Genomic DNA, 24,062 nt, shown 5'->3' on the forward strand with positions numbered 1-24,062 from the left:
AGGCAGCAGAGTGGCACGAAATGGCTGGCCAATAGGAGGCCGAGTCTGGTTTAAATTGTGCTCTCAGGGCACGATGACTGTATTAAAGGGGGCAAATGCGGGGCCCAACCACTGCTTTAGGCTGGGACAGTGCAGTTGTGGTAGAAATGGGGTCTTTGGTTGGCAGTCAGGTTACCCCCTGTCCAAGCAAGGACCCTAACTCTAGTCAGGGTAAGTCACACACAATCCAAATTATCATGTACCCACCCTCTGGTATCTTGGCACTGAGCAGTCAGGCTTAACTTAGAAGGCAATGTGTAAAGTATTTGTGCAATAAACCATACAATACCACAATATAACACCACAAAAATACACCACACAGTGTGTCGAAAAATATATAATATTTATCTGGATAAATGCAGGTCAAAACGATTAAAGATAAAATAAGCAAATGTAGGGATATCACTGAAAGTGATATCAAGTGTCTTTGAGTTAAAATATTACTGTAAAAGCAATACAATGTGTCTTAAGTTCCCCTAGAAACAACAAGTGTCTCTTGCAGGGCAAAGTACCTTGTTTGCGTTGAAAAATCCTCGCAAGGGACCGCAGAGGAGGAGATGCGTGGAAAACAGTGAGTGAGCGTCGGTTTCGGCACTTCGCACACAAACTTGCATCGTTATTTTCCATGCAGGGAAGACGTTGCATTGATTTCCAGCGTGTGGACTTGCATCCTCTTCGGGTTGTGGGGTTTTCAGAAGCCCCGGGGACGATGCGTGGAATCCTGGGCTTGCGGAGCGAAGTCACAGAGGCTGTGTCGATTCCGGCAGACGATGCAGGGAACTTTCTCCCGCACAGCAGGTGCTGCGTCGATTCCTCTCAGGAAGTCGGGCGGCGTTAATCCAGTAGGGCTGTGCGTCGAAGTTCCGGTCACGTCACTGGCGTTACGTCAATCTTCTGTCGCGAAGTCGGGCTGCGTCATTCCGGACTCGGCATGCAGTAAATTTTTCATTGCTAGCAGACTGTGCGTCTTTCTTGACAGGGTGCGTCGAAGTTTCGCCGCACAGGGATTTCAGCTGCAGGAGTGAAGTGTTTTTGGTCCTGAGACTTCAGGGAACAGGAGGCAAGCTCTATCCAAGCCCTTGGAGAGCACTTCTGCAGCAAAGCAAGACTACAGCAAGACAGCAGGGCAACAGCAAGGCAGCAGTCCTCTTTAGAAAGCAGTCAGGTGAGTCATTTAGGCAGCCAGGCAGTTCTTCTTGTCAGGGTGCAGGTTCTGGTTCAGGTATCTTCTCCAGGAAGTGTCTGAGGTGGTAGGGCAGAGGCCATGTTTTTATCCCCAAATGTGCCTTTGAAGTAGGGGAGACTTCAAAGAGTGGCTTAGAAGTGCACCAGGTCCCCTTTCAGTTCAATCCTGTCTGCCAGGGTCCCAGTAGGGGGTGTGTCAGTCCTTTGTGTGAGAGCAGGCCCTCCACCCTCCCAGCCCAGGAAGACCCATTCAAAATGCAGATGTATGCAAGTGAGGCTGAATATCCTGTGTTTGGGGTGTGTCTGAGTGAATGCACAAAGAGCTGTCAACTAAATCCAGCCAGACGTGGATTGTAAGGCACAGAGATATTTAAGTGTAGAGAAATGCTCACTTTCTAATAGTGGCATTTCTAAAATTGTAATATTAAATCCAACTTCACCAGTCATCAGGATTTTCTATTACCATTCTGGCCATACTAAATATGACCTTCCTACTCCCTTCAGATCAGCAGCTACCACTCAACCAATGTATGAGGGCAGCCCCAATGTTAGCCTATGAAGGGAGCAGGCCTCACAGTAGTGTAAAAATGAAGTTGGGAGTTTTACACTACCAGGACATGTAAACTACACAGATGCATGTCCTGTCTTTTACCTACACAGCACCCTGCCCTAGGGGTTACCTAGGGCACACCTTAGGGGTCACTTATATGTCGATAAAGTGGAGTTTTAGGCTTGGCAAGTACTTTTAAATGCCAAATCGAATTGACAGTGAAACTGCACACAGGCCTTGCAATGGCAGGCCTGAGACAAGGTTAAGGGGCTACTTAAGTGGGTGGCACAATCAGTGCTGCAGGCCCACTAGTAGCATTTAATCTACAGGCCCTGGGCACATATAGTGCACTCTACTGGGAACTTATAAGTAAATTAAATAGCCCAATTGGATGTGATACAATGTTACCATGTTTAAAGGGAGAGAGCATGTGCACTTTAGCACTGGTTAGCGGTGGTAAAGTGCGCAGCGTCTAAAAACCAGCAAAAACAGTATCCCAAAAGTGGAAGGAGGCAGGCAAACTTAAGGGGTAACCACCCTAAGGCTGTCAGGTCTAACAAGATGGATTTCACAAGATGACTGTATGATGACTTACCTGCTGCTGGAAGGAGTAGTGAATCATCTGACAAAGGATCGGCAGCAAGTGTCTACAGAGAAGCCTTGGATTACAAGTGTGGGAAAGAACGCTACTTCAGTAGCAACACGTCTACACAGCGAGGGGAGCATCCGGTGAACACCACCCGAAGACAAGACTGCCGGAGGACCGCTACACCGGTAGCGACTCCAGGCGGCACGAGGATCAGCTGGGAGGATCACTGAATATCCAAGCACCTCCCTCCAGACGCCCTTAGTGGGGAAGCGTTGCGCAATGTTGAAAGAAGCCGAAAGCAAACAGCCTGCAGCAGGGTCTCACTTCACAGGAGAGGCACTGTGCAACAAGGTGAGCACAGAAGGGGAAACCAGCCTAAGTATGCAGCGCTCATCCGGAGGCAGCTGTTGAGTATGTGCTGCAGTCCATATCACCGGATTTGTTTAGTTGGGAGGTGCTATTTTCTTTGTTGCCATAGCAACGCTCTGCAGCCGGAGCGCAATGCTTAATGTTCCAGCCTTGCACACTTGTGAACATGGTGGAGCAGCCCTGGGGAAAATAGTTTTCAACATATTCTTCCTTTCTTACTGCAATGAATAACTAAGGGTGAAAGTTGGGCCTAAAATAAAGAGATAGTTGAATAACCCTCTCCCTCACAAACGCTGAAGCTCCAGCTCAAGGACAACAGTCCGCAGCAATAAACGCCAGACTGATGCAGGCCCTAATATGACTCTTAATTCATCAGAAAAGTGTCTGTTCCTTGATTTATAACTTAAATGGCCTACTGGAGTGATTTAGGATTTGTTTTATGATCATGTGTCAATACAGTATTGTGATTGATTATGACTATGTCGATACATGTCTTTTTGAATTAAGACATGGTGATGTTTTTAGATGTATGATGAGACCATTGGTGATGTATGGCTACAGCCATGTATGATGATCTATGACCCCAGTAACAGAAGCGGGGTGACGTGTATGACAAAGTTGAATAAAGCTGTGGCCATTAACTTTCAAAAGTAATAAGTGTATACTGTGGCATTTCTGAGTGGGAGTGGCCACGTGCAAAGTTTTTGCTGTGTATTCTACCACAAACAATGTGCACAGACAGGTTCTGGCTCGCGGAAGGTGAGCCCTAGATTAAAGGCACCACTCTGACGGCAGCGATGCAGCAAGGAAAAACAAAACTGCCACTTGCGTGTGTCTGCTGCTGGCCAATTAGACCATGCGTGGTCACAGGCAAGGTGCCACCCCTGAATCCACGTAGGGCACTGTCTTCTTTGGTAAAATATAAATACACAAGTGGTGTACGTTAACCCTCAAGGTCGAACTTTGCTTCTTTGACTGCCGGGGAGGTGACTTAGAGTTCTCTTAGTTAGGTACTGCAGCGTGTGACGTCGAGTCACTGACCCTAAAGTAAGTATTAAAACAAGTGAAACCACATTCTTTCCAAACGCTGCACTTGTCAGCACCATTGCTCAATGCTGAGCTCCTACAGCACATATCATCAGGTGGTTGGCAGCGCTGTAATTACGTGACGTACGCATTGTATAATGCGGTGTTTGGACACCAGCACTAAAATGTTATTCTCACACCTGATGAGTGGCACTTGGCAGGGCTGGCTTGTCAGTTACCTTACAGAGATTGTGATAATATTAAAGGAGCTTCTTGTCCAATCTAAAACTGCTGATCAAATATACTGTCAGAGGAATGTCTCTATCTGACCCCTAGAAATCAGAACCCTTGAGTCCCACATGCTGTTGCGTTCAAGACGTGGCTGGTTACAGATGATTGTTGGTGTGCATGTTTAATCCTCTGCTGACTAGTCCATTGATAGTAAATATGGAGAAGCACATGGCACATTTATCATTCTCAGTTTCAGAACAGACTTGTGGTTCTACACCTGTCTCCGGCAACATTACAGTCTTGACTATTCTCCGTCCAGTAGATAAAACCTGGGTGGGCCACTTCCTATGTGGATTGCAGGAATGAAAATTATCACTTGGCTGACGTAGGAAAGCACCCTAACGAAACCACAAAACAATGGAGATAGTCTAGTTTTTACTAGCAAAAGTATGGGGCCACAATTATTTTTCAAAAATGAAGATAGAAGAGACATGATCTAGATGTCCTGAAGTGTTTCTGATGGGACAATACAGAAAAAGGATGTTATTCAAACAACTTTTTTTCTCTATCTAGAAACTCTCACATTGTTTCCATGGAAGAATGTTGCATTTACATTTGCAGAACTTTTCTCAGAGTCCGGAGACATTTAGTGCTTCCATTTCAACCCAAAGTATGCACATGCAATTGAGTGTGAAATCATTAGGGTCTTAAGGTGTCATTCTTGAAGGGAAATAGGGTCCAAATGTAGCCACCTCATGGCAATTGAAATGGCTAGAAAAACGTGTTACTTTGGCTAAGGGCATCAAAAAGGGCAAGTGGCCCAGGTCCGTCTGAGTGTACTGATTGGTAGCTTCAGACATGTGTGTTTTGCTTACAGCTAAGCAATTATGTTAGTCATATCCGTATGCACCTATGGAAATAACAGATAACAGAGAAATCGCTTATAAATCTAAACTGAAGGCAGCCTGACGTCATTTGAGGGTCAAACATACCTTTCCACAGAGGTAGACGATGCCAGTGTCTGGGTCAAAAAAAGGGATAAGCACTCCACTACTGGTGTCCAGCTCCTGTAGCGTCAGCGCTTCATCGAAGTTTTTCTAGAAAGAAAGAGGAAAAACACCTAATAGATAGATTTTATGGAAACATTGCAGCTGTCTTGTAATACATTGGAAGACGGTAGCCATCTTGGAATATAGTCATTGGTTGCTTTTTTGGCATATACTTTAACCTATGACAGCACTTTTGCAATTAACAAACACAGCAGCCACCTTGGAATGTACTGAAAACACAGCCACACAGAAATGCACTGAAAAACAGAAGCTGTCTATAAATGCACTTAAACATGTGACTATATTGGAATGCACAAAAACATGCTAACTGTCTTCGAAGGAGCATGAAACATAGCATTCTTCTTGCTATGCAAACATTCTTCTAATCAATTTCACAATGTAAAGATAATGGCTTTTTATTTTTAAGCAAAGTCTAAACTTTAAAGCAATTATGTCTGTTTTTGGCATGAATAATACTCACATTTTTTTCTTCAGGGCATACATTTTTCTAGATTAGGTTACAATACGTTTAGCAGTTCAGACATACACTGTATGCACAACAGTGGAGGCTGAATAAGATCATTTTAATTGCCAGCCCGCACTGTACGGACAATTTGGCTCTCATTTCTGAAGGTAGTCCACCAAAGAATTTCTGTTAGCCAGATACCAGTTAAAAAAATGTGGCAATTCAAGCCCATTCCTCTTTAAAGAAAATGTTAATAAATGTGTTGGTTGTATTTCTGAAGAAACCAGTTCCCTTCAGTATCCAATCTAAAAGCATCATAACATTCAGAAAGAAAATGAGTTGAAACGGCTGGATGTTAATCGGTAAACTGGAGCCAGGAGGCTGCAAATCTCTAGCCACTATTGCCAACTACAATGTTGTTTTAGTCCTCATCAGGAAGACATCTAGCCATTGTTAATTAAGAATTAAGTCGTATGTATCGTACCGGATCCCAAAGAGCCACTTGCCGCTCGCTCATCCGGCTGAATCCTGTTGTAAAAATCTTGCCGTCAGAAACAAAGATGGTACGCACTGGTCGGCTGCCTTCGTGTGGTTTATCTTTCTCCTGGGGACGGGCACAAAGAGAGAAACATTACACAATACATAACCATTGAGGTTTGAAGTAGTATGTTTTCCTTATTCAAAAATCTTACAAATTGCTATATCCAGCATCCAGTCATAACATATCCCATACTGTATATAATAAGAAAGCTATTGCAATTCTCAATTTCCCTGTGCTTTTTCTGAATTAAGGACTTGAGGTTGGATGAGGTTTATGGAATCATGTTGGAGTCTTCCATTTTTTAGCTTGCACGCTGATCTGAATTCCTAATTCATATTTTTCTGTATACAACAGGAGTGTAAGACCCTGGCTGTGGCTTTCTTTCCACCATCTCTCTCTTCTGGAAGACTCACCGCCACTATCTTGTTGTTGCGTGGGTCGATCACCCGGATCTTTTTGTCCTTGCAGGAAGTGCAGAAGAGGCTCCCGTCATAGTTCCAGCTCACACTGTAGATCATGTCTGGGTGGGTCTCATCTAAAGTGATGACAGCTTCTCCCTTCCCCACGTTCCAGATGATGATCACATTATCACAGCCTGCAATATATGTGGAGGTCAACATTGGTTAGCAGAAATTACAGGGACTCCAGTTTCTGACTACCAGAGGAATTTCGGTGAAAAGGACACTTTGGCCAAGGCCATTGCATAAATCATCTTCACTGTATTCCTACATCATCCAAGGTCTTGACCTCTGCTATAGCACCCCGGAGATGCCAAGATCCTGGTTGCATCTAAACAAGTAAAAACATTAGCCTCCCTTATTTCATGCTCATTTCACCGTTTGACCCAATGTACTATTTATACAAGCCTTCAGCTACATATTGTGCCAGATGCCTAAACTGGCATGGTGTGAATGTAACAAAACAGTAAAATGAACATATTAAATAATACGATTACCACATCTTGCCAGTATCAATCGTACATGCTTACAAATTACAAATAATGCTTCCTGGCAATGCAGCTTCCTGTAGTTGAAAGTAAGGCCTGTTACCCGAGTCTCCTGCCAGGGAGGAGTATTCAGAGTTCAACATTCACTGAGGCTCGAACGAACATTTCATCCAAACCGAACATTTCTTCCATACCTTTGCATCCCTATTGTTGACAAACTCACATACCATGCTTCCGTACGTTTGTTTACACAAGGATTATCCATATGACCCTAATTGTTGTCCTGCGTCTATGAAACTGGAATATTGGTGCCACCATATTTGCATCTCTATGCGCGTTTCCTGCTGCCTCCTGTATAGGATTTGCTACTTATACCACATATCATGTACCTTATTTTTAGGGACTACTACCCATTTTGCTTTCTCTTCCTTTATCCCCCCCCCCCCCCCCCCCCCCATTCTCTTTTACTCTCTTTTTCCAGCGTGTGTCTCTCACTGATGAAACATAAAAATTTCGATAAAACTATGAATTGAGAGTAGAAAAATACAACAGAGGAAAAGAAGGAAGAAGAGAAATATGCAAAAAACATTGACTAAAAAAAAAGGAGGGACGGAAACGAACCTAAAAGAGTGAGATAAAGAAAAAGGGAGTGTCTAGTGGTGAGTGAAATAGGCATAAGGTTAAATCAAGGCAATACAGCCATGGTATCCAGCACCTTCGACGTTCGATAGCGCTGGCTGTGGACTTTTGAGCAACTGCACTTATTCTTTTACAAATGAGCGCTCGTAATGGTGTTCTTATACCACTTAGGTCAGAGGTGATTCAGCTTACTGAGATATGGGCAGTGGTGTAACAAAACTTGAGCGGACCCCCTTGAAAAATACATGGAGGGTGGCCCTACGCTCCAGACCCAGTCAGAAGCTCTTAGGCCAGGGGCCTGTCGCCTGCCTTCAGTGAGGAAGGTGGCCCTTGGAGCTCAGGGGCCCCCACACACCATGGGGGCTGTGGAGGACTATTGTTACGCCATCTGATATGGGAATATTTTCTGACTGGTCTGCCCCTTTAAGAAGTCAGTCAAGCTGTGACAGAGTGGGTTTCATCTTAGACTCACAATGGTTTATATATAAATTTGTCTATATATATATATAAATATATATATATATATGTATATATATATATATATGTCTATATATTCTAAACAACTACTAAACCATAAATATGTGTATATATTCTAAACAACTACTAAACTATTAAAAAAGAAAAGAAAAACGTACCGTAAAACTTGTTGTTCAGGCAATCGTTATTTAGACAAAATCGTTGTTTAGACAGTAGTTGTTCAGTACTTCGTTGTAGAGACTTTTTAGTTGTTTAGCAGTAGTGGTTTAGGCATGTAGTTGTTTTGGACCTAGTTGTTCAGGATGTTTCCCATGCGTCATGTTTAATATAAGGTGGACTATGGCAGTAGTTAGGGAACTAGCGTCAGAATTTTTAAAACTAGTTCGGCGTTTTTCAGGATTAGCGTAAAAAATGTTGATGCGAATTCTGCAAAGCACCCAGGGGCCCATTTTAACCAAAGGGAGCCACCTTATAACGCCTGCTGGGAGCAGGTGTTAAAAGTGGCAAAAATATTATGCGAAGAAATCTCTTAGATTTCTTTGCACCATTTTTTCGGCCCCCCTACAGGGGGGACGGCCCCTTTGCATACAATATGCCTGGCACAGGCATAATGTAGCACAAAGGGTTACAAAGTGGTGCAACGCATGCACTGTGCCACTTTATAAATATGGTGAAGCTTTTTGGCCACCTAACGCCACATTAGGGTAAAAAAAATGATGCTGTGTAGTTAGAATGGCGCTAGCCCCTCTTACATCTGGGCCCAAATTCTTTAGCACCCTTAAAATCTGGGATGGCATCTATATAAAACAGGCGGACTAGGGTTGTGCCATAGTTCTGCAGGACATCCCAGCATATATAGCTTAATGCCTCAGACTCTTTGCTGTCAAGAAAAATTACTTCATATTTTCGAGGCTGTCCCTTCTAACTTTATTGACCCATTAGTAGCATTCTGGTAGAAAAAGCCAGTACGGTTGATTGCCAGTGTGGCTGATTGAATTCCCAAACAAGAGGCAGAATTCCTAAATATGGACAGTCCAAAAACTCCATTCTTCTACATCCTCCCAGCAATATATAACAACAGGTCAACCCCTGCTGGTAGACCCACTGTATCTAGAATCGGTTGATATTGGAACCTTTATCCCAGTTCATAGACTTCTTGCTACTACCAGAGGTGGGCCAGAAGCCTGCTGTTCTAAAAGATAATAAAGAAGCCTTGAACCACCTCAGGACTATCAATTTTGGCTCAGTCAAAGAAATTCTAATATGTTTAGATGTAGAGGCACTCTACACAAATATACACCAGCATTATATATCATAAGAAGACTGTGTCTAGGGTATTAACTTAGCGTTCTCATTTGTGCTGGCATGTGCAGAACTAACACTCACAAAAACGTTTTCAAGATTGAGGAATCCTTTTACTACAGATAGGGAGGACCTATAGCTCCCTTTGTAGAGGACCTGTACGTTCATGCTTTTGAAAGCACTTCTATATTTACTGACACTAATCCTTACTGTAAAAACCTTAAGGTTTAGAAAAGATATATAGTCGGCATACTAATTATTTGTTCTGGTGATGATAAGGAAGTAGAGGATTTTATTAAATGGGTCAATATACAGAACAAACATTTATGCTTCACCATCACCATGGACAAGCAGAGTCTTGTTTTTCCAGAATTACATACTGAATGAGGCAAGACAACAAACCGGTTTCTAAACACGATAAAACTGCCCAGCTGAGCAATGAGAGTCCTCACCCCAGTCCCTAGGAAAAAACTTGCCTTTTGGTCATATCCGGAAAGTTTGGAGGAATTGCTGGGACAAGACACATATAACAAGGAAGCAGATAATTTTAGTAAAATATTACAACTAAGAGAGTACCCTAAAGCCTTGAATAGAAGAGCCAAAAAGAAAGCCCATCATAAAATAACCGAGACACTGCTGGAAACCCACGCTAAGAATCAAAACAATAGATAAACCCTTTAAGGTACGAACAAGTTAAAAAATATATAAATACATACTGGTGCCTCATTTGAATAAATTAATTTCCGCTCACTCCCATCACCCTTGTGTAATACATGCACCAAAACTTAAGCCCGGAGAACAGCTTTCACACCCACATGCCTCCTCTTCTTTCTGTAGATGTCTACACAGATTCTAGCAATTAGTGCAGATTTGTTTCCGAATTCCTCGCACCAGTTAGTAATTAACAAAGACTCCCCAGTTTGCATATCGATGAATGTTGAAGGAGATGACCAGATTGTAGATAGTTTTGCCTCACGCATGGAGAATGGCCTTGAATCCACCCACAGAGCACAGCTTTCTTCTCTTCAGAGCACATGAAAAGTAGTGGGAATTCTCATAAACTCTTGACACCTCTGTGAACTCTCTACCCTTGGCTTGAATGCAGAAGCAAGATAAAATCCCCGACACACACTCTGTTGGCTTAAGTCACCTATGAAACCATCTGTTTAATACATGAATACACCTGCAAACCCATTTATCGTTTTGCAAGTTTTCTCATTTATTAATTCATTTGTTCATTTAGCCACTTGATTTACCAGTGGGAAAGACCACTTCGAGAGATCAGCCAAAGGCCCTATGGCCTCCCCTAGTGGGGGTGTCTTGCCTAACCTGCTCTGCCCTGAACCACAATGGGCTGTGTCTCGATGTGAATCAACATACCTGCGCTCAGCAAGATGTTCTGGGCCGTGGGGTGCCATGAGATAATACCCACTCGCTTGGAGTGACCCTCCAGGGTCACTATGGGCTCTGTAATAGAGCGCGTCAGTCCGCCATCTGGAACTTCCCAAACCTTAGGATGAGAGTGAAAAGTCATCACACAAAGAGTCTCAAAGAGGTATGAGTCTATCATTAAGCACATTCAAATTAACAGAATATAGAAGCAAAAACATACATTAAGATCCCCGGATCAAATAACATACCTCTCCGTTCCCTGATGCGCTCTTGGGTGCTCCCCCGGGTAGTACAGAATTGATAACGTGGCTTCAATCCATTGAATGACAGGCTTAATACAGCATCTAATTCGCATGTTCTTGTGGCTATAAATAAGGCCCTATTAGATGCCATAGAGACTTTAAACAGTCTCTTTGCTCCTCCGACACAAATCATGATGTCACAAGTACCGATGAGAAATTCTTTAAAACACTGGAGGCGTGCTTTATCCAGAGGCACCCAGGGTCTAAACAAATTGGGAAAGTAGCCACTACATGGTACAGTAAAGACTGCAGGAGCGCAAAAAGTGAATTGTGCCTAGCCTTGAAGAGTGGGAATGCCAAGTGTATTACACAAAAAAAGGAAATTGTACAAGCAGGCCCAGGCAAAAGCGCACAGTAGCTGGGATACTCACATTTTGGAGGGTCTATATGAGGCAGGTAAATCAAAGGGACACCAAGAGATTTTGGCGTCTGGTAGCTAATAGCGGTCAGAATGGTAGACATTTTTTGGAATTCTATCCATTCTGAGACGTGGCATAACGCTTCTCAGATTTATTTGATACTTCTTTGGGTTCTACCGTAGAGGGTTGTGCCCTGGTAGACCATGGATTACAGATAAGTTCACCATCTCGAAGAACAGAATTGAGCGAAACTCCATGCTCAATCAAGTGTGCTGCCCTGGGGGAAGCAGCAGGGACCAGATGGGGGTCAAGGTGACCTTTGCCGCTCAGATATAGAGAACTGGGACATATATATTAACAAGTTGTCAAATGCAGTACTTAGGGGCACAGAGATCCCAGCTAGTTGAAAGGCAGCCAAGATTGCCCCACTTTACAAAAAGGGCTCCAGGAATATACCCCTAAGCTACAGACTGATAAGCCTGATAGATGTTATTCTGAATGTCTTCTGTAGGCAAATTATAAGTAAGTTAAATGATTGGATAGAAGAGCATGAGTCCCTATCAAACCTTCAAGCAGGCTTCTGGAGTGACACAGGTTATTAGATTCATGACCATTTATTGGAAGAAAGTGGTCCTACAGAAATCACATTTATATTTAGTTTTTGTAGACCTTAAATCCACCTTTGACCTGGTTCCTCAACGTAACTCTTGGGAGGTTTTAAAAGACAATGGGGGTCCCCCAATCTGCTGAGCATCTTGATGCATTCACATCAAGACACATATGCACAAGTCTGCTGGGGTTCTCTGAGCAAGCTAAAAAGATGTATATAGATACACAAAAGCAGTGCTTAATTTGTGCATGTTGTTACCGGTGCTGAGCACCGGCACTTATTTTTTAGGGCCGGGGCCTATTCTTCTGCCCCAAGCGTTTGTCCCAAATGTGTATTTTGCTCGCAGCAGACGGAGGAAGAGAAAATGGAAAAGCGTCACAAAGGTAGAAAGCTGCCAGAGTCAGCTGAAGGGGCAGGGAGTGGCTTTAAATGGATTGAAGAGGCCCGAGATTGCTTCAGGATTACGCTGCATGAGTAGTCTGTGTTCACACATTTAAATGCAGCAGCCGCGTGTTCAAGAGGAGGGCTTTGGGCACCGGCACGTTTTTATTTACAAATTATGCACTGCACAAAAGGGTGCACCACGGATGTGTACTTGACCCAACATTATTCTCTTTGTATCTCAATGATGTGGCGGCTTATTTGGAAGGCTGTGAAAGGGACGCCCAAAGGATTGCAGGCCAAAAGACACCCCTGCTTTTGTTTGTAGATGACACCTTACTTGTGTCGAAGACTCTGATTGGTCTGCAGACCTCGGTTGATCGCTTTGCGGCCTTTTGTGTGGAGAATACTAAATTTATGACCATTAGTCCACACTAGTATTTTACATGACCCATCCAGGGAAGAAACCTAGATAGAGTAACAGAATTGTATTATCTCTGTATTTCTGTGTTAGGCTCACTAGTAGCATGCTATGGTCTCCCCAGGTCAGGAAAAGGAGCATCAATTTATGTCACCATGCGTCCGGGATACAGAGAATGTATTGAGCCTTGAAAACAAGTCAGATTTCACCTGCACTTAGGGTCTATAGCATGAAGGCTGATGGCAGTGCCCTCTATGGAGCTGAGCTGTGGGGCTTTGCAGAACTGGCTAGTTTGGATGTAGCTGAAAATAGCTTTTTAAGATCCTTGGTAGGTCTCCCCAAAAGTTCACCCTTCCTACCTTTATGGAGGGATTTGGGTGTCAAATCGATCATTCAGAAAGCACAGTTAAGACCTATTTTGTTTTGACGGAGGCTAAAGTTTACGCTAGCTTTAGTGGAGTACTTCATCTCTCTTAAGGAAATAGTCAAACTTGATGCTAACTGATGACACACTAGGTATGTTCCATTAGGGGCACCCTGTGACAAATTAGCTTTGATGATCATTGGAGAGACTATTATTGTCTGTTGAACCTCTCTAAGGATTCTCTCGGGGAGGCCTTTTGAGCACACAAAAGGGAACTAGAGGTGAACAACAGATAGGGAACAGCTGCTGGAAGAGTAATATAGGGTGGAGCTCTGTGTTTCACAATGTTGCAGCAAAGCAACAAAGTAAGCCCCATTCAGCGTTTCGCCATGAATAGTCTCTGAAATACAGATTGGCCCCTGAAACACCAAGGACTGGAGTCCCATTTAGAAGTTTCCAGCACTGGTAGCACCTGTGCCTAAGAACGATGGAGCGTGCCTCTCTGCAGTCCTCTAATACCCAGCCATAGCTGACCACAGCAGTGCAAGCCTCAGGTGACCACACACACATGTTCTCATGTGGCCGATCATCCCATCACCGGCTGCAGCCTTGTTCTTAGTTACACTCCCTCCATTTTCTAATAGGTGTTCATCAATGGGTCTTCAGCCAGTGTTATAACAATGCTCAGCTTGCCATGCTAATGGTAAACTGAAAGTAAAGTATTTGAGGCAAGTAAGGGTGCCTCAAACTGCCCTGCATGATGCTTAGCTCTAGGCATCTTTCCTGGTAGAACGCAGCTTCCATTTAATTTACTACATGTCCCAACCCCATCCCTGTGGAAAGAGGAAAAAGTGTAATCAAGCTGCACTAAGGGGAAAACACACACCAAATTTTCTGAGAATCACAAATATTATGTGGAACTAGGGGATGCACGTAGGCTAGTCCCAAAAACCACGTCTACTACAAGGGGTCCGATAACCAGACCCACAAAAAGATGCCAGAAATATTATATAATGGACTGGAAAAACAAAACGTTCATGATTTTGAAATGGTAGTTCAAGTTCCACTTGCAACTCATCTAAACACTACCCATATGATACCATGACAGACACTGCAGGGGCAGCACTCAGATAGCTGGAAGGAACAACACAACCACAGAAAATGAAGAGAGGAAGAGGCGCCGTCTGAGGGCATAAATGAGAACAAGGGATTTATCAATGATGCCAGGCACCTCTTGCACAAATGTTAGAAAACAGCTAAAGAAGGATGAGAACATGGGCCGTGATTACTGCAAGAAGGCTTTCAGGTGGAGAAAGGAGATCTATCTATCCAGCACATGGACATACAGGACCGGGATTCTTTGGAGAATTACATCAATCTAACAATGAAATATGTATCCTGTTTTCAGTGTTTATATTTTGTGGATTTTACTGGTGTTTTTTCAGTGTTTTCAAAACCTTTTTAAATCAGTGCCTATCTGTGTTTATTCACCTGCCTAACCCCCAATGTGCACTTAGTTTTATAAAGCAAATATTTAATTTAAAGAAGTAATGCAGGATAATGCACAATATGAAGTCTCTCCCCACTGGCAATGTGTTCAGTGGACCCATGTTAAACTGTTTTAAGCATGGAAAACCTACGTATTTCTCTCTAACACATATCTCATTACCCTCTCACATCTCATTACCTCTCACACTCATTTAGTTATGACTCTGTCTGGTTTATAGGACTATTAATGGGGTAGAAAAGTAAAGTGCCATATTCATATGTTTTAATAAAGAACTTACTGGACACAGTTGGGGGTAGTTTATGGTTGTGCAAGTGCTTATCATGGTTTATCTCTTTACACTGACGATGGTTGTTTTCCTTTCAGTGGAGGTTTATCAGTTATTATAGGTTTAAATATAAAACAATATAGCCTAGAAATGTGTGTTTTGGTAACCTCTCTACTGTCACTCTATGTGGTTGAGTAAGCAAGCCACTGACAAATACTATAAACTAGACGTTTGACAAGAAAACTGAAACTGAAACCAGAAAACTATAAAGATAGCATTCTAGAACACACCGAGCTGGACCAGGACACCAAGCACTAAGAGTGGGGAGTAGTGCAGTTAATTACAAAATAGAAGAGCATAGCTACATTGACTACATGGGACCAGCCAAATCCACCCAACCACAATACTTCCTTTTTGATAATGTGACCAGAATTTTGGTTGTAAAAACCTATGGCAAGAAAAGGTCCTGACAGTAATCCAACTCACAGCACTTCTGACTCCTGAAGAAACTCAAATGAGATGGAGAAGTGAGGATTCTAGCTCATCATCGATCTCAACCTCAAGTTGTCCAAACAGTGCAACATAGGAATAGCACTGAGAGAGAGCGAGAGAGAGTGGTAACAGCAATAATTGAAAGAAGCAGGAGTGCCCAACAGACAAACAAGTGTAATAATTTAGTTTGCTCTATGGAGTGATGATGAAAAGGCTAACATTATCTCCAGGCTCCCACTGCAAGTTAAGGGCTAACTTCGGATACCTATTCAAACTTTTGTATGCACAGGAATCAGAATTACAAGTTGTGTGATAATTAGTCTTGCAGTTTACCCTTCATACCTTCTGGCTGGTCAAACCTGCTGAAATTTATTGAGGTGGGGAAAGGCCTGAAGTAATAGAAAACAATGTAGAATTTGGTGACTTAAAAAAAGATTCTGCATATTATATATTATTAAAACGCTGCATAGGTGGCATTTACCCCACGTGGTTAGTGCCTCAACCTGCGGTAATGTATGTTCCCCATGTGGCAAACACCACCCCCCCCTATTCAACTCAACTTGTATTGAGGGCCTTAGTGTACAGACATCACAAGTCTACTTGAAAGGCCATCAAATCCAAAAAACCTCTTAGGATTCAGGTGCTTCACCCCAGTGTTCATATTACAGAAAGTTCCCTGGGTCCCAGCGAGCATCTGCACCCACTTCTTGTGACTTTGGGACACTCTGATATTAAAGAAGAGGTTGCAGATGTTTGTATGGTCCCGTCTGTAATACTGATCACCCTCTCAGTCTTCTGCGCGAGATGTGGAGAAGGTTTCATGGTTTAGGAATTCCTGAAGTCATATCCTCTGTATGATCTCTGATGGAGGGAACTGGAGGGTCATCCTTCATTTTACATCCACAATCCCGGAACTCTCAACTTCATGCAATCCCCTGTATTTTGCCCTACATGTTGGAGGAGCTCTAATCTTAGGAAACTTAGAATCAAAGAGAAAGCAGGACTGCCAAGTCCTAATCCCATTAATATACCCAATGAGTCTTTGCAGGTGGCAATTCGGTCTGTATTGTTGTGATGCCTGTATGGTTGATATTTTGTATGACTCTGTGCTGGGACTATAAGGTCTGCTCCTGGATCACTCATATATATTCCTTTCCTTGTGACCGTACCGACTACATCTACATTCTTGGAGCTACTAAAAAGAGGATTTTGGTACACTTCTTTGTCTGGTCGTTTTGGAGTGGAAGTAATATTGATGATTATGCATTCTTCAGACTTCACAAGAACTTGGCACTGGTGTTAGTTTTGGTCTGGGTATTGTGGAATATACTGCACTTGGGGCACTGCACACCACTGACCCACACCTAGGCTTCATGAGCTATGAGCCCACTCATATTCATTACCATATGTTGTTTACCTCTCCTAGAGGACATAACTTTGCTCTGCCTCACAGGCCTCAGAATGAATCTTTAATTTTGTATTTTATAGTTTCTTACCTTCTAGGGCTGGTCATGTTAAGTTTCTTATCACTCCAGCCTTCAGTTGCTTCTTTGACTTAAGTGACTGATGTAAGTAGGCAGTTTTCTCTCTACTGCTTTTGTCTCTGTTTTTTAATTGTACATTTACATATACAGTTTGCTTGTAAGCTTTGTATTATTTTGGAAAATAAGCATATCAGCAGATGCAGTTGATATATAATTTATGCTGCAAATATGGTAAAACAAAGCATTACACTGAATAAGTATTGACTGGCATAAAACAGATCAGTGCACCATGATATTACAGATACATACTAATGTGTTAAGCTCATCCAAGGCTGTATTAACCATTAGGCAAAATAGGCATGTGCTTAGGGCATGGATCATTAGCTGACCAACTGTGCACTTCACAAGATGAATTTGAAAGATATGAAGGAGTTACAAAGGAAATGTTTCCAAATGTTGATTACAAGGCAGCTCAAACTCGCAAGTGTATCAGAAAGAGCTAACCAATGATGGAGATGCTGCACCAAACGTATATCTGAATGCCAGAGATAAATCACCATCTTTTAAACAATTGTTGACAAACTTGAAAATGGGATGAGAAGAAAAGGGGAGATATACTGTATAAAGAAATAGCAGTGAGTTTTTCTTTTCTAAGTAATGTGCCGCATAATGTCACTTCTCCACCTACTGAAATTGAAAGGTACTCTCAGTGTTGTCAAAAGCTGATTGCTGCATACCGAGAGGAAGTGAACTCTAATTTCTCAGCTGAGCTTCAGCAGTTTCACTCATATGTGCATCATACGTTCAGTGCAACGAAAAACGTAAAAAGAAGATTCAGTCATGCTGAGCCTTATAAAATAATTGTAGAAGACAATAGTGAGTGTGCCTTTCCACATTTGCTTTCGCATATTTTTAACACTAATGGTCACAACTTGCTCAGATGAGGGTTCATTTTCTCAGTTGAAGTATTTTAAAAATCCCAACAGAACAGCTATGCAACAATTGAGGCTGGAAGCCTTATCTCTACTAGGTATAGAAGCAGATGTGTTAAGTAAGATTAGTTTTCAGGATCTGAACAAGGACGTTGCAATTAGAAAAAGTAGGAGAACACTTTTCAAATATAAATAAAGTCAAAGTATGCAAAAATAAACTTTATTTTCCATCTTACTGTAAGTTATGTTTCATTTAGAAAAATTAAAATGTATTTTAAAGTTTATTATTGTTTATATTTTGAATTAGATATATATGGGATAATTTTTTCTGAAGTTTTTATTAGACTTCCTTATGTAGCCCTAAATGCATAACAACATAGTAAAAATAACCCGCACAAGGATGACAGATAAAGGACCAATAAAATATGCAAAGATGCATTGTATGCCACACATCACCATACCACCAGTTGGTACCACCTCACCACTTTGCGCTGTTGCATTAAAGCAAACAATCTAACAGGTCGTATTTTCAGTGGGAGGAGAGCTCTGTCTCCTCGAGGTATATTGTGCATGTGCGAGAGAGGATAGCAGTGCATCTTCACTCAAATGGGCATAATACATAGATGACATGGTTTATACAGTGAACACTATCATCTAAATCAGTAGTAGTAGTAGTTCACTCAAAGTCTCTGAATCTGTTGCCAATTCTTTTGCAAATTGTGTTGTGTGATGCACAATTTGAACACGCATTTTCAAAAGAGAGGGATCTGGGCTTGCTCTTATTGCTCTTTCGATCTGCTTGCTTCCTTCATTTTGGGTAGGTTTTGTGCCCTACCTCCTTTAAAGTTCACTAACTGGAACTGGAGCTCACACCTGACGGGGGATCATATGACAGCATTATGCCTTGTGCTACTAAAACTGCCACCATTTTACTGTTCAATATTTTAGGGGGCAAAAACATGTCATATTTAGACCTAAAAAAATGCACAGATTATCTACCCAATTTGGGTAAATGAAGCAAGGAAATAGTAGAAAATGTTGTAGGAAGTAAATCAATATTGGCCAATTATTCCAAACCCTGTTAGCCACATATTCTGAAACAGCATAGGGAACACAATGCAAATCAGAGCTCCGTGTGGCCTCATCATGGGGTATGAAGCTCTATATAAATACTACAACACAATAACATACAATTTAAAACCAAAAAGAAATATATAGTGGGCTCAATATGCACCAAAAACACAAGGAAAAAACTGAGGGTGTGCATGGAAGAGTCATGGAACCTAGAAGTAAAAGCTGAGAGTAAAGAATCACAAGAATGAGAAGAATCACAGCTGATCTGCTACAAAAACATATTTCAGAAATTATAGCAATACAATACTTTGCAATTAATAAATTATTGATTGACAAGTTTCCCATGGAACTGAGGTTTATAGCCTGTAATCCTAATCTCCTGTTTAGGGAATCTTGCTTGATATATGAATATCAATGGTGCCCTATTCTCCATTTCATATATTACCCATCTACCATATTACAAGTATGTTATAGCCTATGGCATTCACGTTTTGATAGATCATCCTGTTCGCCAAACCCTTAACCCCTTTGTTGCCAGGCCTTTCCCCCCTCAGGTGCCAAGCCTTTTTTTGGCTATTTGGGGCAGTTTGCGCTTAGGCCCTCATTACTTTTTGCCCACATAAGCTACCCATGCCAAATTTGGTTCCTTTTTTTACAACATCCTAGGGATTTTAGTGGTACCCAGACTGTGTGGGTTCCCCTGAAGGAGACCAAGAAATTAGCCAAAATACAGCAAAAATTTAGTTTAGAAAAAAAAAAAATAGGAAAAAGGGCTGCAGAAGAAGGCTTGTGTTTTTTTCCCCTGAAAATGGAATCAACAAACGGTTTGCGGTGCTAAAATCACCATCTTCCCAGCTTTCAGGAACAGGCAGACGTAAATCAGAAAACCCAATTTTTTAACACAATTTTGGCATTTTACTGGGACATACCCCATTTTTACTATTTTTTGTGCTTTCAGCCTCCTTCCACTTAGTAACAGAAATGGGTGTGAAACCAATGCTGGGTCCCAGAAAGGTAAACATTTCTGAAAAGGAGACAAAATTCTGAATTCAGCAACGGGTAATTTGTGTAGATCCTCCAAGTTTTTTCTACAGAAAATAACAGCTGAAATAAAAACATATTGAAATTGAGGTACACAAAACTGCAATTTTTCTCCACGTATTACTCTGTAACTTTTCCTGCGATGTCCGATTTTTTAAAGCAATATACTGTTACGTCTCCTTAACTCTTCTGGTTGCGGGGATATATAGGGCTTGTAGGTTCATCAAGAACCCTAGCTACTCAGAGCCAATAAATGAGCTGCACCTTGCAATGGGTTTTCATTCTATACCGGGTATGCAGCAATTCATTTGCTGAAATATAAAAGTGAAAAATAGGTATCAAGAAAACCTTTGTATTTCCTAAATGGGCACAAGATAAGGTGATGAGAAGCAGTGGTTATTTGCACATCTCTGAATTCCGGGGTGCCCATACTAGCATGTGAATTACAGGGCATTTCTCAAATTGACGTCTTTTTTACACACTGTCTTACATTTGGAAGGAAAAAATGTAGAGAAAGACAAGGGACAATAACACTTGTTTTGCTAATCTGTGTTCCAAGTCTCCCAATAAAAATGGGATCTCACTTGCGTGGGTAGGCTTAATGCTTGCGACAGGAAATGCAACATGGACACACCACATTTTTACATTGAAATCTGACATGTTTTTTGCAAAGTGCCTAGCTGCAGATTTTGGCCTCTAGCTCAGCCGGCACCTAGGGAAACCTACCAAACCTGTGCATTTTTTAAAGCTAGACACCTAGGGGAATCCAAGATGGGGTAACCTGTGGGGCTCTGACCAGGTTCTGTTACCCAGAATCCTTTGCTAACCTCAAAATATGGCCCCAAAACACTTTTTCCTCTCATTTCATTGACAGAAAGTTCTGGAATCTGAGAGGAGCCACAAATTTCCTCCCACTCAGCGTTCCCCCAAGACTCCCTATAAAAATGGTACCTCACTTGTGTGTTTAGGCCTAGTGCTCGAGAAAGAAAACGCCCCAAAACACTATCTGGATACATCAAAATTATCAAATACAAAACCTACCAAACCCAGACATTTCTGAAAACTAGACACCCGAGGGAGTCCAGGGAGGTGTGACTTGTGTGGCTCCCTCAATGATTTCTTACCCAGAATCCTCAGCAAACCTCAAATTTAGCTAAAAATATCACATTTTTCCCACATTTCTGTGTGCGTTCCCCTCAGTCTCCCGGTAAAAATGATACCTCACTTGTGTAGGTGGGCCAAGTGCCTGTGACAGGGAAGAGCCAAAAACATGTTGAAATTGAGGGGGAACCAAAGCGGGTCCAAAAGGGCAGTTAAAAAAAAAACATTTTTAGGCTGACAAGTGCAGCAGAATTTTTATCGGTATAGATGAGACAATGTTGGGTGGTAGGAATTTTGTGGATTCCTGCAGATTCCGGAAGGTTCCATCACAAAAAAATGTGTGATTTCCAGCAAAGTTGGAGGTTTGCAGGGCATTGTGGGTAAGGAAATGGTGCGGGGTGCATGTGAAGCACACCACCCTGGACTCACCCAGATGTTTAGTTTTCAGATGTGTCTGGGTCTTGTGGATTTTTCTACATCGCAGCGTCCCAAAGTAAAAAAAAGTGCAGCCCTCACCATTCCAAGTGGGACTATTTTGAGAGTTAGACAAGCTCTCATGGCCCAAACGTAAAACCAAAACCCCAAATAATCAAATATCTTCTTGCTTGCTGTGGGATAAGATGTTTTAGTGTGCATGGGAGAGCTGAAAGCCTGTTACCCCTTTCAGTTGGGGTGGGGGCATAACCAGGCCCATACTAGTTGGTAGCCACCACCCCACTATTTTCTTTTTTTAATTCCATGCCATCTAGTAGACTTTCTGCCCCCCGGGTTGTGGATCCGGGGTAATTGCCTCATCTACCCACTGGTGGGCAGAACAACTTTGGCCCCATTTATTTGGGGTGGGGGTATGGCCATACCCCCACCATGTTATGTTGAAAAAAAATCTTCTCTGGTGGGCTTTCAGCCCCCCATGGGGGCAGTTGGGCCTTCCTAAAATAGACTGATCTGTCCCAAAGTCGAACAGATATGGCCAGCAGTAATGTGCCCCCATGGGGAGCGACCCTTGCCCAAGGGGCTGCCCCCTCAAACAAAACACACACACTCCAATCCCTGGTGTCTAGTGGTTTTTGCCCCCCTTGGGGGCAGATTGGGCTAACAGAAATAGGCTGATCTTGCCCCAAGGGGGGGGTAGAAATGGCCTAAATACTATTTGCCCCCCAGGGGAGCGACCCTTGCCTAGGGGGTTGGTCCCCATACATAAAAACATAAAGTAACTAAAATATATATATATATATATATATATATATATATATATATATATCCCTGGTGTCTAAAGGTTTCTGCCCCCCCGGAGGCAGATCGGTCTAATTATATTAGGCCGATCTGCCTCGGGGGGGGCAGAAAAAGCCTAAAAATATTTGCCCCCCTTGGGGAGCCGCCCTTGCCCAAAGGGCCACTCCCCTTATGCGTTAGTATAAAAAAAAAAAAAAACAGGGGGCAGATCGGCCTAAAAATAATTTGGCGTCCCGGGGAGTGACCCTTGCCTAGGGGGTCGCTCCCCACATATAAAAAACAAAAATAAACAAAAAATGTTTTTTTTATCCCTGGTGTCTAGGGGTTTTCTGCCCCCGGGGGGGAGAAATGTCCTAAAAATATTTTGCGAACCCGGGGAGCGGCCCTTGCCCAAGGGGCTGCTCCCCTTATGCATAAGGATAAGAAAAAAAAACCTCCCTGGTGTCTAGTGGTTTATGCCCCCGGGGGGGCAGAAATGGCCTAAAAACTATTTGGTCCCCCAGGGAGCGACCCTTGCCTTGCGATCGGGTAGCAGAAATGCTTTCAGAGGCATGAAAGGAAAGGCCTTTCCTTTCATGCCTCCCCTGGCCCCCTCCTCCCGAGTGGAAGAGAAATGCTGAACATTTCTCTTCTGCAATAGGTGACCTCTGATGAGGTCAGCACGCTCTCGCGTGCTGATGTCATCAGACGTCCTGGAGGGCCAGGGGGGCTAGGAGGGGAGTCAGGGGTGGAAGGGGATGCGATTCCCCTTCTAGCCATGACCTGGGGGCTGGGGGGCAGCTCTAGCGCTTCCCCCGAGGGTCGGTAATCAGACGTAATGGTTACGTCCGTGGTGCCCGAGAGGCGCAGCCACGGACGTAACCATTACGTCCGTGGCCCTCAAGGGGTTAAATCTTTGTAATTACAAACAATGGAGGGTACTTATTTTAAATAACAACATCAGTCAGTCTCTGAGCACCTTTATTTTCTTCATTAGTTTATTAACACCATTTCATAGTGACACAAATCCTGGGCCTCGTAGAAACTCCACCAATGTGTTTCACTACCTAAAATCTTTTTCAAGGCTTCATGGGGGCGATCAGTACAAACATATTGTGGGGTTGATTTCAGTCATTGCTTCTGGACAAATAATTAACCACAGTCCAGCACAGAATGCAACTTAGTATCTTTCAGCTGTAAGAGACATGGTGTCAGGGCTGGACTGGGGAACCAGAAGCAGTCTTGGCAAAAAATGCTCAAACCAGCGCCACTCTTTTCCTCTCCTTGCGCAATCTCTCTCTTTTCATCCTTCCATTCTCTTTCCTCATTCTCTTCTCTGTCTGATAGCTTTCTCTTTACCTCCTCCCTCCCTCTGTCTCTTGAAGCCCCCCATGCCTGTTGCAATTAACCTCAAGGAATTGGGTAAAGTAACAGAGGCGCCTGGAGCGTGAGATTTGTGGCAAGGCGATATAACTCCTCACACAGCGGGGTAGCATGAAGTCCAAAAGGTTGGCAATAATACTATCTGGCAAGGGTCAGCGCGCTTCTTTCATGTGCTGGAGAGCTGTAGAAAAAGAGTGCAGAGCATTGCACTGAAAGCACCAAAATGTGCTTAGGATAGTTCAGCTGCTGTAAGGCATTTTAGTCAGTAAGAGGTGGGTCTGTTGGCTAGGAACTCTGGTTAATGGATAAGAAATATGAATACGCTTCCAT

At 42.8% G+C, this 24,062-nt stretch overlaps 1 protein-coding gene across 2 annotated transcripts in view; it reads right to left on the minus strand.

Annotated features, from left to right (window-relative positions):
- LOC138304183 (coronin-1A-like) overlaps positions 1–24,062 on the minus strand; it is a 154,750-nt gene that overhangs the window by 46,674 nt on the left and 84,014 nt on the right. For both annotated transcript variants that reach the window (XM_069244026.1, XM_069244025.1), the window contains exons 4-7: positions 10,790–10,919; positions 6,459–6,640; positions 5,989–6,108; positions 4,982–5,086 (exon numbers count right to left, since the gene is read on the minus strand). In XM_069244026.1, coding sequence (XP_069100127.1) covers positions 4,982–5,086; positions 5,989–6,108; positions 6,459–6,640; positions 10,790–10,919 — 537 coding nt within the window. The remainder of the gene's footprint in view (positions 1–4,981; positions 5,087–5,988; positions 6,109–6,458; positions 6,641–10,789; positions 10,920–24,062) is intronic.

Source organism: Pleurodeles waltl, chromosome 7 (genome assembly GCF_031143425.1).
Source record: "Pleurodeles waltl isolate 20211129_DDA chromosome 7, aPleWal1.hap1.20221129, whole genome shotgun sequence".
Classification (NCBI taxonomy): domain Eukaryota; kingdom Metazoa; phylum Chordata; class Amphibia; order Caudata; family Salamandridae; genus Pleurodeles; species Pleurodeles waltl.